The sequence below is a fragment of the Hypanus sabinus genome, chromosome 7 (assembly GCF_030144855.1).
Source record: "Hypanus sabinus isolate sHypSab1 chromosome 7, sHypSab1.hap1, whole genome shotgun sequence".
Lineage (NCBI taxonomy): Eukaryota > Metazoa > Chordata > Chondrichthyes > Myliobatiformes > Dasyatidae > Hypanus > Hypanus sabinus.
Genome location: NC_082712.1, coordinates 117,485,349 through 117,501,540, shown reverse-complemented (window position 1 = coordinate 117,501,540; position 16,192 = coordinate 117,485,349). Strand labels below are relative to the sequence as shown.

General features: G+C 38.6%; 1 protein-coding gene across 1 annotated transcript in view; it reads left to right on the top strand.

The window, feature by feature from the left end:
- arhgap1 (Rho GTPase activating protein 1) overlaps window positions 1-15,053 on the top strand; it is a 59,173-nt gene extending 44,120 nt beyond the window's left edge. The window contains exons 11-13 of the mRNA XM_059975464.1: window positions 2,341-2,469; window positions 4,025-4,128; window positions 8,695-15,053. Coding sequence (XP_059831447.1) covers window positions 2,341-2,469; window positions 4,025-4,128; window positions 8,695-8,889 — 428 coding nt within the window. The 3' untranslated portion in view covers window positions 8,890-15,053. The remainder of the gene's footprint in view (window positions 1-2,340; window positions 2,470-4,024; window positions 4,129-8,694) is intronic.
- The last annotated feature ends 1,139 nt before the right edge of the window (window positions 15,054-16,192 follow it).

Sequence of the window (16,192 nt, the reverse complement as noted above, 5' to 3'; positions counted from 1 at the left end):
TTTAGAAAAATTTGACCTTGGCCAAAGTTTCATCTCTTGGATCCAATTGCTGTACCTGTGTCCCACTGCCTCTGTTTTAACCAATTTTCAGAAATCCCAAGTTTTTAATCTCAAACGTGGCACCCGCCAGGGATGCCCCTTAAGTCCCTTTCTCTTTGATTTGGCTATGGAACCTCTGGCAATAGCATTTCGAAACTGCCCTGAATTGACTGGGATTTGGAGAGGGGGTGTTGAGTATAAAGTTTCTCTCTATGCTGATGACTTATTACTCTTTCTCTCAAATCTGTCTACATCCTTACCTCTAATGTTTTCACTTCTTGACCAGTTTAGCCAGATCTCTGGCTATAAACTTAATTTACATAAGAGTGAACTTCTCCCAATTAATAAAGAAGCACAAGAACTAACATTTCATGATCTCCCTTTTAAAGTAGTCCATAATCAATTTACTTATCTTGGAATTACAGTCACAAGGAAGTTTAAAGATCTCTTTCGTGAAAACTTTGCCAACCTTTCATATGCTATAAAACAGAGTCTGGTACAATGGTCACCTCTATCTATGTCTTTGGTAGGTCGTATTAATGTTGTTAAAATGTATGTTCTCCCCAAATTTTTATACCTATTTCAATCTATCCCAATTTTTATTCCTAAATCTTTTTTTGATTCCTTAGACTCTATTATTTTGTCATATCTGTGGCAGAATAAGCACTCTAGAATTAATAAAATCCATCTCCAAAAATCTAAAAAAGAGGGTGGCATGGCTTTACCTAACTTTCGTTTATATTATTGGGCAGCTAATATACGTTGTGCTACCTTCTGGTCTTTCTTCCATAGCCAACCCGAGTGCCCTAACTGGGTGGCAATGGAGCTGAGCTGCACCAAAGAATTATCTATCTCTGCACTTCTTGGCTCTGCACTCCCTAGTAGTCTGCCCAGATCAATAGCTAATCCTCTTGTTAGACACACTTTGCGTATATGGGCTCAGATCAGGAAATGCTGTGGTTTCCAGGGGTTTTCCGTTTCCAGCCCTATTGCTCATAATCACCTTTTTTTACCTACGACATACAATTCAGCATTCCAGGTTTGGTATAGGAAGGGCATTGGACATTTTGAAGATCTTTTCATTGATAATCACTTCGCTTCTTTTCAGCAGCTCTCTGTTAAGTTCAATCTGCCCAATGCTCATTTTTTCAGATATCTCCAAATCCGACACTTTATTGCTCCTTTAATTCCTAACTTCCCTGAAATGCCTGCGAAAAATGCTTTGGACCTATTTCTTTCTATGAATCCACTAAGGCTTAATATCAATCATCCAAGATAAACTAGCGGCCTTACGACGGGCTCCCATGGATAAAATCCATGGATTAAATCCTGAGAGCAGGATTTAAATATCTCCTTATCTGAGGAGAGCTGGGATTCAGTTCTCAAATCGGTTAATTCAACCTCTCTTTGTGCTCGCCACTGCCTTTTACAGTTTAAGATTGTTCATAGAGCCCATATGTCTAAATCTAAACTATCTTGATTCTACCCTAGCATTAGTCCGCTCTGTGATAAATGCAAGAGGGGCGTGGCCTCTCTCATCCATATGTACTGGTTTTGTCCTAGCTTGGAGAAATTCTGGAAAGATGTCTTCACTACGTTATCGTGTATTCTGAATCAGCACCTAGAACCAAACCCCTTAATTGCTCTGTTCGGTTTTTGGGGCGAGACAGATTTATGTCTGGGTCCGACCAAATGCCGAATATTATCCTTTGCCTCTCTTCCGGCTAGACGCTTGATCCTCCTCAGATGGAGAGATGCTGCCCCGCCCACTCATGCTCAATGGCTTAACGACATCATGGCCTGTTTGGACCTCGAAAAGATTCATTATTCAGTTCTCAATTCGGATCTAAAGTTCCATAAGGTCTGGGGACCTTTTATCGAGTACTTTCATAACCTTCCTCTTGACTAGGGTTTTTTTTTCTTTTCGGTCCCTTGCTTTCAGCTCCTTTTTTTTTTCTGGTAGAAGGCATTATTATCCTCTGTTGCTGAGTGTATTTAGAGTCTGGGAGCTTGGCTTTCCTGACTTATACTCTCTATATTGTGTTGTGGTTGGTCTGGAGTTGCTGTTGTTTTTTCTTGTGTTGTGGGGCTTGGGGAGGACACTAAGCTTACTTGTCTTTAATTTAGGTGCTTTTTTTTTGCTAAATTCTCTTCCTTTGTAGCATATTGTTATTGTATGCTTAATTTTGCACTGTTTTAATGTTCCTCATTGGGATTTGGGGTTTTTAATTTGTAAAATGTTTTGAAAAACTAATAAAAAAAGAGATATGTTTCTGTGAAATACTTGTGACTTCCTTGCAGGTATTCCTGTGGATTTTACAACCTATGGTGATGTGCACTTGGCGGCCGTTATACTGAAGACCTTTCTTCGTGAATTACCTGAACCTCTACTGACTTATGACTTGTATGACCAAGTGGTTTCATTTGGGAGTAAGTTGCACTCTTTGGTCAATATTTGGGATTGCCTCTTATTCCTATTCGAATTGGAATTTTCCAAAAATTATCTTTGTCTTGCATGATCTGGTAAATGTCCTCTTAAAGGCCTCCCATTTGTAATGAAAGCAAAGTAAAAATTACTTTGGATCCTAGTTAGGTTTGACCTAATTATAAAGGCATAATTCTAAGCCTTTATCAATTGATTTAGTATGGCCCCTTACTGATAGTCACAAGGTGATCTATAGCTTTGCTCAGCTCCACATCTCTAGACCCGGGGTTCCCAACCATTTTTATGCCATGGACCCCAGGTTGGGAACCCCTGGTCTAGACTATTGAACCACTTTAATTATCTTTAAAAACCTGTCAGTTCACTCCACAACTTTTTTGTTGAGGATAGCTTAAGTCCTGTCCAATGAGAGGTTGAACAAATTCTGACTTGTGGACCACAGCTTAGGGAACCCTGAGAACTATCTGTGAGAATAAAGTAGCCATAGAGAATAATGATGGGATTGTTCTGCAAGGAGCTAGCGTAGATTCAATGGGCCACGTGGCCTCCTTTGTCATATTAAGGAAGAAAGGATGTAGTGAAATTATAGATGATATAGATAAAACAATTGAGAGATCTAATCTTTACCTAGTCTGGGAAAACTTGTCGTATACCTGAATTGAATGGGTGGGATCTTGAATGTCAATCTTATCACTGAGTTTGAAAATATTTTTGCAAAATATTTTAAATGCTTTCATTCCTCAGCCAAATCAGAATTGCTACACACTTTGAAAATGATCTAAGATGAGTGTTTTGCATTTTATACATGAATATTGCTTTAACTAATGATAATGGTCCAAAACAAAAACAACAATTCAGTCCCAGAACAGTAAATTCTCAAATTGCAGTGGCAGTAAAGGTGGTTGTGTTGGTAGTGTCCAGTGGTGACCAACAACACACCAGAATGTGGGAAGGAGACACTGCAACGGAATTAGCTGTCGGCACACTCACAAGTTTAATTTCCGTGTTGCAGTGAGAGGATGTCAGTGGCTTTTTCCCGAAGCAGCTCCTCCTCAGTAGAACAATCAGTGGGAAGTTGGAGTAAATGGACACCAACTCTTCTTACCTGCTCTTCCCGTCCTCTCAACTAGCCTTGTGTAGCTGAAGGTTTGTGTGCTGTGGATGGGAAACTAATGAGAAATGGATGAATTTTATTGCTCTGAAGTGCCTTTTATTTGTGGTGTGCGTCAGCATCAGCAAGTATTGTTAAAGCCCTTGGTAGTGAATTTTTGTACAGCAAGTGGAAGTACAGTAACAACACTTGGCCTGGCTGATATCATCTACTGATACAGTAATGGAAAGAAGCTTTCATTGTAAGCACAGTGTTTCATTGCTACAGAAAGTGGTGAACAATATTTCATATTCAGTGTATTGCCTGTTCTTTGACAACTTAATGCAATCGAGATTAAATCTGGCTGTGTTTGCATCCCTGTGCCTGCTGTAGTTAAGTTGTGTTTATCTTTCATCTATGGTACCATTTTTCTTTCTCTCTCTGATTTTCAGAAGTGCCAGTAACGAATCAAGCAGAAACTATGAAAATGATGATTCAGACTCTGCCTGAGGTTAACTGTGTGGTGCTGCAATATTTGCTGGGCCTCCTGCGATTGGTAAGATGAAGTCTTATCATCAGCTGTTTAATGTGCCAAGTTAGCTGATTGTTTGCTGGGGCCACTATTGCCTAACAGATCTACAAAGTTGAGAGCATTGAAATTCTCTTAGATTGGTTTATTTTGTGACTTGTTTTGCTGAACAGTACAGAGCCTTTCTTCATTATCATCCCTGAACAGGCCCATAGAATTGAGGGTGATTTGCTTCTCCTCCAGTCCTGGATGATGCCTGTGAATAGATTCTTTGCGTATGAGAGGCAATTCCCCATCAGCTACCACACACATAACAGAATGAGGTCATGGTCCATTGGTCAAGAGGACCAAGGCTCTGCTGCAATGTCTGGGTACACATGTATATTGACAAATCTAATCATAGAATGTACTCATGAGCCATGTGTTGTACAGGTGCACAGTCTTATGTTCTTTCCATTAGCTGCTCTCTGATCTTGGTCTCTCTTCTTTCGCCTCTCATCAATCTCTCTCCTGCTCAGCTCTCTTATCCTTCCCTCTAAATAGTGTTCTCAGGTTTCTGACTGATTGCTCACCCCTATACTATCCTGTTCATTTGTAAGAAGCTAAGCAATGTCATTACTTAAAATGTTTTTTAAAGCAAGCCTTATACCATTGAATTTTGGAAGGTAAAAGTGTACATCATTGTATTGCAGATGCTGATTTGTGTTTGAAACCATTAAGTTCATTGTAATTAATTGTTATGCTAGATTTATTAAATATTTACCTTGCACTTACTCATTGTTTCTTGTCTCAAAAGACAAGATGCAGTTTGTAGTTTTTTGAGAAAAGGATTTTGTTGAGTCCTGCTCAACAGATTTCTCACATGCACTGCAATTACTGCTTGCTATCTCCAGTTTGTCATCAGAATCTGCCATATTTAATCAGTTCTTTAGAAGGCTAGCGTAGTGAATGACTGAATTGCAAGTAGGGATTAGTTTTAGCATTAACATTCAACATTTTGTTCATATAAAGTATGGTCAGACAACAGACAAATAGTTAAATTTCACAAATTAAACATCTTCTATAGAAAAGTAGTTGTTTTAAAAAAGAGTCAGCACTGGAGAATTCTAATAGGCCATCAAATATGTCAGAGAATGAAGATGTAAGTTACAACTGTAGATGCTGGAAATCCAAGCAACACACAATACTGGAGGAACGGCATCAGTGGAAAAGAATAAACAGTCGACATCTCACCTGAAACATCGACTGTTTATTCATTTCCATAGATGCTGTCCTGCCTGTTGAGTTCCTCCTGTATTTTGTGTGTGTTGGTTGGAGATACAAGTGCTGGGTATTGCATTTTGGAAAGTAGAATTCTTTGAATCAGAATCAATATTAAGTTTATTATCAGCGGCATGTGACGTGAAATTTGTTAACTTAGCAGCAGCAGTTCAATGCAATACATAATCTAGAAGAAAAACATAATAAGTATATCAATTACAATATATGTATATGAATAGAATAAAATTTTTGCAAAAACAGAAATAATATAAAAAAAGTGAGGTAGTGTTCGAGGGTTCAATGTCCATTTAGGAATCGGGTGGCAGAGGGGAAGAAGTGGTTCCTGAATCGCTGAGTGTGTGCCTTCAGGCTGCTGTATCTCCCACCTGATGGTAACACGGGTGCTGGGAGTCCTTAATAATGGATGCTGCCTTTCTGAGACACCACTCCTTGAAGATGTCCTGGGTACATTGTAGGCTAGTACCCAAGGTGGAGCTGACTAAATTTACAACCCTCTGCAGCTTCTTTCGGTCCTGTGCAGTAGCCCCTCCCCCCCCCCCCCCCCCCATACCAGACAGTGATGCAGCCTGTCAGAGTGCTTTCCACAGTACATATCTAGAAGTTTTTGAGTGTATTTTTTGACTTACCAAATCTCTTTAAACTCTTGATGAATTGTAGCCACTGTCTTGCCTTCTTTATAACTGCATCAATATTTTGGGACCAGGTTAAATCCTCAGGGATCTTGACACCCAGGAACTTGAAGCTGCTCACTCTCTCCACTTCTGATCCCTGTATGAGGATTGGTATCCGTTCCTTCATCTTACCCTTCCTGAAGTCCACAATCAGCTCTTTCCTCTTACTGATGTTGAGTGCAAGGTTGTTGCTGCGGCACCACTCCACTAGTTGGCATATCTCACTCCTGTATGCCCTCTCATCACCACCTGAGGTTCTACCGACAATGGTTGTATCATTAGCAGATTTATAGATGGTATTTGGGCTATGCCTAGCCGCACAGATAGGAGTTCTAGATGCAGAAGAATTGATGGTCTGAGAAGTCTGGGAAGATGTGTCACTATTAGTAGTATTGCAGATTTACAAGGCCATTGTGAGGGAAAAGATAAACTAAACACTACGGTTCATCTTTAAGTGGGAAAAGTAGAGAAGTTATGTTAAACTTATGTTGAACCTTGCTGGAAACAAACTGATGCATATGATTCCAGGTGCCAGATTATGAAATAGATTTGGCAGCACTGGACGAATTGATTTGAAACTGCAGTAGGAAAAGTTGATCTTCAGAATGATGAAAAGCTTGGTTATAGTACAAAGGTAACATTAAAACTTGACCTCTAATTTACGATTAGAAAGAAAGTGGCAGTGGCTGTCATTGTCTAAGCTATGATCGTCACTGTTACAAAGTGGCAATCTCACATCAAATGCAAAGTAGCAATGACTTTTCTATTGTAGCTTTCAACAACCCCCTGTGCTCTCTGGAGTTGGTTAATATAGGAACATTATCCCTGGAGGGATTTGAACTTGGGAATAAGAGAAGTAGATTCAAATATGATTTGTGTAGAGACTAAAGTGCAGGGCACTGAGAAAAGAAAGATGGTATGAATTATGACACAGAGTTTTGGATGATGAAAATGGGAGGCCAGCGGGAGACAGTCTGAATAATCTTGTCTTCAAGTAACACGTGTATAGGTGGGCTTTGGATTTGAGTGGTATTCCATTTTAATTGTGATGAGGGTTTCCTCCTCTGTTTCAGACCTCAGGTAAAAATAGATAAATCTTCCTCCCATTCCTTCCCACTGCTAATTACTTTTATGATTTCTGGTTTTAAGGGAAACACACTCTTGGTGATAAGTCTTTGTCACTGGCTTTTGTTCCGAAGAAAATTGCTTCAGTCTCCCGTTCCTGATGTAGGGTCTCAGCCCAAAACATCGACTGTTTATTTCCCTCCATTGATTGTGCCTGACCTGAGTTCCACACACTTTGTGTGTGAGCCTCCCTGAGCATTTTTCTTATAAACACAATTTTCTAATCCTGGCAGCATTCTGATAGGTACAGGCCTTTACCACAGTTGTAAATGGAGCTCCACTGTCTGCAACTGCAGACATTTGCATTTGTTTTTCCTTCTGGTGGTGAATAACATCGCATCACTTTGTCTATATGGAGTAATTACTGTGAATGAAGTTTCATCTGGGCTGCAGAAATGTTGACAAATAAGATATTGTGTGCATACTTGTGCACACAACTTTTGTTCTGTACTTTCAGTGCCTCCTTTAATGTCTTACTCTGCCTGGTAGTTCTATTAGGAAAGATCATTAAACTTTTATTGAAGACCATCTTCCATTACTCTCCAAGCAACTCTTGTTCTGATTATTTTGTGTGACTTGTTTTAATTACTGCCACTCTGATTTGACTGGAGTTTATTGTTTATGTGATAATGGGGGGCATAGATAGACAGGCGTCATCTTTTTCCTAAGGTTGAACTGTTTAAACCAGAGAGCTGAAAGTCAAGGTGTGAGGGTGCTGTTTAACAGCAGAGTGCTGGGTGCCTGGAATGCATTGCCAAGGGTGCTGGTGAAAGCAAATATGATATTGATGTGGCTTTTAGAAGCGGATATGCAGGAATTTGAAGGATGTGAACATTGCATAAGCAGATAAGATTAGTTTAGTTGATTATTTAATTAGTTTGACACCACATTGTGGGCTGAAGGTCCCTTTCCTCTGCTCCACTGTCCTATATACACAGCTTCCCAATGTTCCCATCGAAAGGATGTGCTCTTCTCCAGAATGTTAAACCGAGAGGTGTATTGATGAGTAGTTTACATCATTGGTACACCTTTGATTGCCTGAAGCTACCATGGAATATATTCTGCAGCTTTTCTTTGTTCTCTGCGCGCAGGAGCTGTATTTCTGCCTAGAATCCCCAGGTAATTGCAACAACTTGAGTTTTGATGATGTAGCCAATTGTTTGGTATATTACTGTCTTAAGCAATGAACACGTTGGGTTAACTGCTAGCTTGGGCTTGGTGGAAAAGTAAGAAAGTTCTTTCACAGGACAAGGTAGAAAACTCTTGGTCTTTTTTTTGTGAATTGCAAACAAACTTTAGTTGCCACAGTCTTTCTTTCCACATTGCCCCTCAGATTGAGTTTTATGGACTCAGATGTAGCTGGTGAGGCCAACATAGAAACTTTCAGACGGGTGGGACCATGAGGCATGAGGAAAGGGAACTTGGGGCTATAATTAATTTTTACTGGAAGAGCAAAGTCCTTTCCAGATGGTTGATATATTAACGTGACTGCATTTTGTTTCCTCTCTGCTTCCAGGTCGCTGACCACAGTGAACAGAATAAAATGACACCATCCAATCTGGCGCTGGTTTTTGGGCCAACACTCATGTGGGCAAAGGATGCTGCAATCTCGCTCAGTGCTATCAACCCTATTAACTACTTTGCTCAGTTACTTTTGGAAAATTACAGTGAGATATTTTCAGCCTGTTCTGACGAAGCTGCAGTGTCCTAAACCATAGAATAAAATCAGGTTTTCTTCTCTTTTTAAATGTTTATGACAATGTACCTGTGTGCTGCACCGCACAGCAGAAAAATTAAAGGTGCACCCTTTCAGCCAGGGTTGGGGATTGTGTGTCTTTAATACTGCGTGTAGTGGAATGTGTGTGCAGTATAGATCTCCATAAACCTTGAGCTGGATTCCCCAGCTGTATTCATTCATTTACGTAGCTGAGAGTCAGTGTGTTGGGAATGCAGCTGGAGTGATACTTTTTTTCCATCATACCTCTGCCTGAGTTGTTAAACATTTTTATGTTTTTCTTTCCCACCTCCTCTGTACTTTCTAAGCTTTATAACAAATTTTACAATATATTGAGAAGTTTTTAAGTAATTGCTATTGTCTTAATATTTCAGTACAGACTACATTGAGACAAATTGACCTGTGGGTAACGTTCACCAGTCTTTTGAATTTTTATATGTTGTGCAATGTTACTTTGTTACTTCAACACTCTTGATTTCTTTGTGTGAGCAAAATAATGTTTTCTGTAACTATTTTGTGGTGGTGCGTGCCATTTTGCTATATGAAGTGTAGGGGGTTGAAACAGTTTTGTAGCCTTTGCACACATTTTGCCAGTCCACTCAAGGAGAGGACAGTCTTTTCCTGTAATATATTGCAGGTGTAACTTTGAGGTGCATGGTGACCTGGCCGGATATGGGTCAGAAGAAAATGTCATTGTCAAAAGAGTTTATTGATCAGTGCTGGGATGTTGAATATTACTATGGATTTTTTTAATGATTGTTTTAACTTCAGTGATTTGCTCAATCCAAAGAGAGAACATGTTCGTTATCATTCCGTCACAATGGGAACTGACTTGGCCAGAGCAGATGAGAGGAACAAAAGAGAGTTCATGGTGTCAAAGTGATTTCATTCTCTTGGGACATGTCTGAGTATCGTGCTTTTGTCTGTGGTGTTAACTCTGCTCCATCAACTGTCAGATCTTTTGTTTTTAAACAAGTGGCTTGAAATTTTCCCAAACTGGGACCCCATTATTTCCATTTAATTGGCATCCTGCAATAAAATTATATAATTTGCCCTAATATAAAGTTTAGAATCTGTATGTGTTTTTCTATCATCTGATGCTAAGTGGCTATGTACATTCAGTGGCCATTTTCTTAGGCACAGGAGTGGAACCCGTTGTGGTCTTCTGCTGCTGTAGCCCCTCCACATTAAGGTTTGACAAGTTGCGTCTTCAGAGATTCTCTCCTGCACACCACTCTTGTAACACATTGTTATTTGAGTTGCTCTTACTTTCCTTTCAGCTTGAACCAGTCTGGCTATTCTCTTCTGACGTCTCATTAACAAGTCGTTTTGGCCGACAGAACTGCTGTTCATAGAAACATAGAAAATCTACAGCACAATACAGGCCCTTTGGCCCCCAAAACCGTGCCGAAAATGTCCTTACCTTAGAAATTACCTAGGGTTACCCGTAGCCCTCTGTTTTTCCGAGCTCCATGTACTTGTCCAGGAGTCTCTTAAAAGACCCTATTGTATCCTCATCCTTCACTGGGTGTTATTTTGTTTTTCACACCATTCTCTGTAAACTCTAGAGACTGTTGCGCATGAAAATCTCTGGAGAGCAGTAGTTTCTGAGATACTCAAATCACCCCATCTGGCACAATTGCATGGTCAATGTCATTTTGATCACATTTCTTCTTCCTGTTGTGTGCTTTGAACAACAGCTGAACCTCTTCACCATGTCTGCTTGCTTTTATGCATTGAATTTCTGCCACATGATTGATTAGATATTTGCATTAACAAAGTGGCCACTGTGTGTATGTCCTCATGATTTGTAGGATGTAACATGTACTTCCTCAAGGACACAGTACTATAGAAGTGAGAAGACCTAGGAATACATGTTCTCACGTTAATGATTTTGGTGTTTTTGTTGAAAAAAAACATGAACCATAATTGTCTTTAATGGTTCATTGATAGTGAGTTTATCTTCTTTAAATATTGTGTACTTTGTTGCCATTTATTTCTGGTCCAGTTAGTAAATTGTGTTCCTTAATTCAAATTCTTCCAAGGTATTCAACTCAGCATTTCTCAAATATAATGTGTACTGGCTGCTGTTGAAGCTACAATTCATCAACAATTGGTCTCTTTATGCAATGTAGTGTATCAGTTTTTGTAGAGGAAGTCACATCTTTTTGTGAATATCTTTGTAAACCATAAAGAAGAGAATAGTGTCATAGTCCAGTGCATTGTGATCCTCAAGCAGATGATAAATAGACTGGACAGATTTCAGATTCTTGCACTTCGAAAAGAATTATTAAAGCTAATAGTCTTGTTTATTGCCTTAATATACTCAATGTCATGTCACTATAATTTTTTGAGTGGGCTTGGCAGAAGGAATTTTATCCTTTGTGGACGTTGTATTAATGTATCAGTAACAGTGCGATCTAGTGGCCTCTGTCCAGTTCCCTGTGACTTTTCCTGTGATGTCTCTTCTTTGATCAATACCTAGATACCTGGCATGTGAACTTTTGGACAATGAATTGTGGCTGACTTTTGTAATGAGTTGATATCACAGTCCGAGATATCAACTCATTTTTACCAGCAAAGGCTGATGAATGGTACTTAAAAGTGGGAAGCTCATAGCTTTCCCTCAGACAGTTATAAAGAGTAGATAAAATACTTGTAAGGCAATCTAGGAGATTTAAAAAATATTTTATGTAGTTGCTATTTCCTCACTAATCCACTCTGATAGTTTTTAAATGAACCACTTTGTGTAATCAAACCTTCTTTAGGAAACATTCTTCTGAGTGTATACATCCTGAGGCCTCCAATGATGGGGTTTTAAGTTCCACATTTTCAGATATTACCATTTTTTACACATTCTATAATCAGTTAGTTCACAAGGGAACTGGTAAAAGGAAATCGAATATTTATCAGCCGCACTGCATTAGCTGATAAATTGGAAATGGAGCAAGAAGTAAATTTACGAGGAAAACTAGAGAAAACAGAAACCAACTGCATCATGATTGACAGGGGAATTATCAAATCATCTTCATTCTTGACTGCGTGCAGTCAAGGTAAAAGAAATTGCTCTCGAATATTTTAGAAGTGATTTTTATTTTTACTTTGTATGATTATTTGGTTTGTGGAATAAGGTACCACTGTTGCAGAAGCTGGCATTATTCTCAGAGCAGGGAGTTAGTAGTGGTCTCGTTTTTTCGATCAAGTGCTTGATTGTTGCCACTGGTTATTTAATTACCCTCAAAAAGTTATATCTCTTTGACCTGACTCGTCATATCAATTGCCAATCAATAGAGACTTCTTGCCTGAACCTTTGCCGTGTATAAGACAATCTTCTTTCAAACCAATCCTAACAATCAATATTCCAATAATGCAAAGGGAGGGATACACAGGAAATAGTTGGAAAATGCCACTTGTGTTTTTTTTTATATGTCCTTGCACCTTTCTGGGACGAGAAAGCATACAAGAAACACAATAGTCAATAAAGGTCTGCACCCAACAGGATGATAAACAACCATTGTGCAAAAGACATCAAACTGCAAATATTTTAAAAAAGGAGAATAATAATAAATAAGCAATAAATATTGGCAAGTCCTTGAAAGTGAGTCCATATATTGTAGGAAAAGTTCAGTGATGGGGTGAATGAAACTGAGTTGAAGTTATCCCTGATGGTTCGGGGTAACCTGCTGGTGTGGGTCCTCTGGCTGCTGTACCTCCTTCCTAATAGCAGTAGTGAGAAGAGAGTGTGTCTTGGATGGATGCCGTTTTCCTGGGACAATGCTCCATGCAGATATGCTCAATTTTTAATTTTATTACTACTTTCAAACACCACGTTACTGCAATTGTCTTTTTTCTTCCCTTTTAAGATGTAATTGCATCTTCTGACAATTTATGATAAATTTTGTTGTGTATTTCATTGAGGGATGGATGAATAAGATCTTGCTGCAGGAATGGATCATTAACTATTCCCACATTCTGTGAAAAAAGGCATTTTGATGATGAATCCTGCTTCCATACATAATGTTTTGTACTGCTTTTACATGAGTGAGTAATATTTTATTCCTGTGCACCTCCTCTTCTGCCACCAATGCTAGAATCTAGTCATTGCCTACAGTTTGTGGGTGGATGTTAATATGACATTTTAGAAATTAATGAAAAAGTTAAAAGTCAAGTTCATTTTGTACATAACCAAATCTGATAAAATGTCCAGTTTTATCAATGTGGTTTAAATAATGTTAACACACTTCTTAGAGCTATTCAAATTTGTAGCCTGTTTTATTTTTAGTGATTTCTGGGTATTACACCCTTTGTCACTTTATGTGGCAGGATCTGATCAAATAAGAATGCACTAGTTGTGACCAAGCATGGGTATAATTGTCTCAAAGACTATATTTGGGATTTAATGCACAGAAATGACCATCACAAGCAAACTAGATAAAGCATGCCTGTTTCGAGCTGCTAAAACTATGTACTTACGATAGCTTTTTGAGACATTGAAGCAGTTTTCATAATCCTTGGTTGCCGAACATTCTGATTTAACTTTTTTATTGGTTTTATCATAGCCCTTGGTGAGGATCTGTTGGGTTGATTGCCAAAGTGCCAACTCTGAACAGTGGCTGTTGCATTTTTCCATTGATCTTACAATATGATAACTGTGCGAGGTATAGTGGCTTTTTGTCATCTAATCTTAGACTTTGGAACCGAGCTTTTTCTCTGTACCTAGGAGAAAGCGGATACAGTGGCAAGTACTCGGGTATGGTATTTTAGTGCAGTCTGGTCCTGCCGCTGTAATTTCTGATTTAGAATAACTGTCTTTTTCTGTTTCTTTTTTTGATTGTTCAATTCCCAGTAACATTGATCAAAATAGAAGATCATTGATGGTGTGGAACTCCAGGTTTTCCTGTTTTGGTTTGTTTGTGTAGATGATCGACGTTTTACAAATACTAACCAAAATTGCCAATTGTGCCAATGGTATTCCTAAAATATCATCTGGTATCCTGTGGAATGATATTTTGCCTTGCTCCTGTCCATTTTCTACTTGAGCAGATTTAATCTGTTCCATAAACACGTTCCTGTTTTTAGATGTGTCAGAGGTATGGTTGTTACCTTATTGTGAGGGGTAAGTTTGCACTGTAAAAATTGGCTGCTGTGTTTTCTGTGTTGGAGGTAGCTACCTGATGTTTTGGGAAAACACTAAGTAAATGCAGCTATTTTTAAGTAGGATCTCAAGTGACCTTAGTATAACTGGTGTTATGCATTTGGAACTGGAACCCGAGGGAGAAATATGGATAATTGGTAGGTTTTGAGCAAGAAAGCCATTCCTCAAATTTTTTCACAGCATGGTGGTTACTCCTTTGGTTCCTATTGGGCCTATTTGAGAAACATGATCCTTTTATAAATTGAAAGTAGTTACCTGTGGCCATTTGAAGAAACCTTTTCCAAGCATAAACACCTAATCCATCTTCCTGCTGGCTGGTAGTTTCTATATATCTTTTTTTAAAATTGCATTTGTGTGTTAATGTTCTTAATGAATTATTTCTGGTGGTGGGGGGGGGGAGGTCCTATATCTTGACAAATATAAAGTCAAAGCACAAGTGTTTATAAGTCTAATTTTTTCACAAAGGTAGTCAAGTGGCCCTCTAGTACCACTACTTTAAGCACTGTACATCTTGCCTGAATAAATTGCCATACTAGTGGTATTATGTTTCCATTATTGTAGAGTAAATAAGTTAGTATTAATCAATGTGACTAAGTTAATGGCTTAAAACAGAAAAATGAGCACTGTTGATGTTTCCTTTTTCCATTCATATGGTACATTGTGCCATTAGTACCCAGAGAAAATAACATTCATTATCCCTATCCCACTCTGTGGATAAAAGCAAAGCAACAACCGTGTTTACTAGCATAATATAAAGATCCTGTTAGTAAAATTGTTATAGTTAAGTTTAGTACATGGTTAATCCTTTATTGATTACTGACATTTAACTTCACTGCTTTGTGTTTGTGTAATCTGGATGATATCTGTACAGCAGTCTTTTTTAGGATAGGTGGGAAGAGACACTGATGAGAGACCTCAATCATATGTAGTTTGTTTATAATGTAATGGTCAAGCTGACTTTCAAATAAAATGCAAATTATCATGTAAATAACTTTGCCGATGTTTTTTTTTATAGCTGCCATTTTTTAACACTACATAAAGTTAAATAACATTGCAAAGGGATCAGCCATATAATAGTGGATTTGGTACAGAATAATCACCGAGTCTTACTAGTTTGCAGGATGGACATTGTGACTGATTTATGCATTCAAAATGTTTCAATGTAAAATCATTCACCATGTATCTCTACAATTGACTATAGAGGTGATAGCAGGAACTAAATCAGCAAGTTGAGGGCAAATCTACATCTTAACTCTCAAATATGAGGTACATCTTTGGAGCTAACTTATTGTCATATTCAAATTTCCCATCCTTCCTGATCTCTGCAATAGATAGCCTCAGCAAATTGCAGCAGGCCAACTTGTTTTACTAAAAAGGAAATTAGTGAAAATACAATAGAGAGCTGTGTCAGAAAAAGTTAATAATTTGCTGTTTATTGAAACACTAATCTCCAGTATCAAGAAATGATAAAGGTAATTTAATTAGATCTACAAAAAGGGTAGCAGTAATAATTTGCTGGATGGTACAGCTCGTGGGGCCAACAGGGCATATTCCATGCTGCATCTCAATAAAGTTTCTCGATTACGTTACATTCTATTTGTAGTATTGAACCCCCTCAAGATCCTGCTGACCGTGCCAAAGCTGTACTAGGCAGGTGAGAAGAGGTTAAAAAGTCAGTGCAGAATAGAGTAAGAAGGGAGGAAATTAGTTTACCGGAAGGAGAAATCGTCGTTCGTGCTGTCAGTTTGGAGATACACATATGGAATATAAGATGTTGCTCCTCCACACTGAGGCTGGCCTCATAGTGGCACAAGAGAAGTCGGGAATAGGGATTGGAATTTTGGTGGATGGTATGGAATTAAAGCAATCTTGAAGGGTCCTGGCTGAAACGTTGACTGTCTTATTCACTTCCATAGAGAATGCCTGACCTGCTGAGTTCCTCCAGCATGTGCATAATTTCTTGTGTTTAGATAAGAATAAAACTTGTATGTGCCTGACAGAGTAAAGGGTTTAGGGAACCTTAGTTTTCAAGAGATGTTGAGGTCCTGGTTAAGGAAAACAAAAGTGCCTAGCAGGTATAGGCAGACAGAAACAAACGAGGTACTTACAGAGTATCAGAAATGC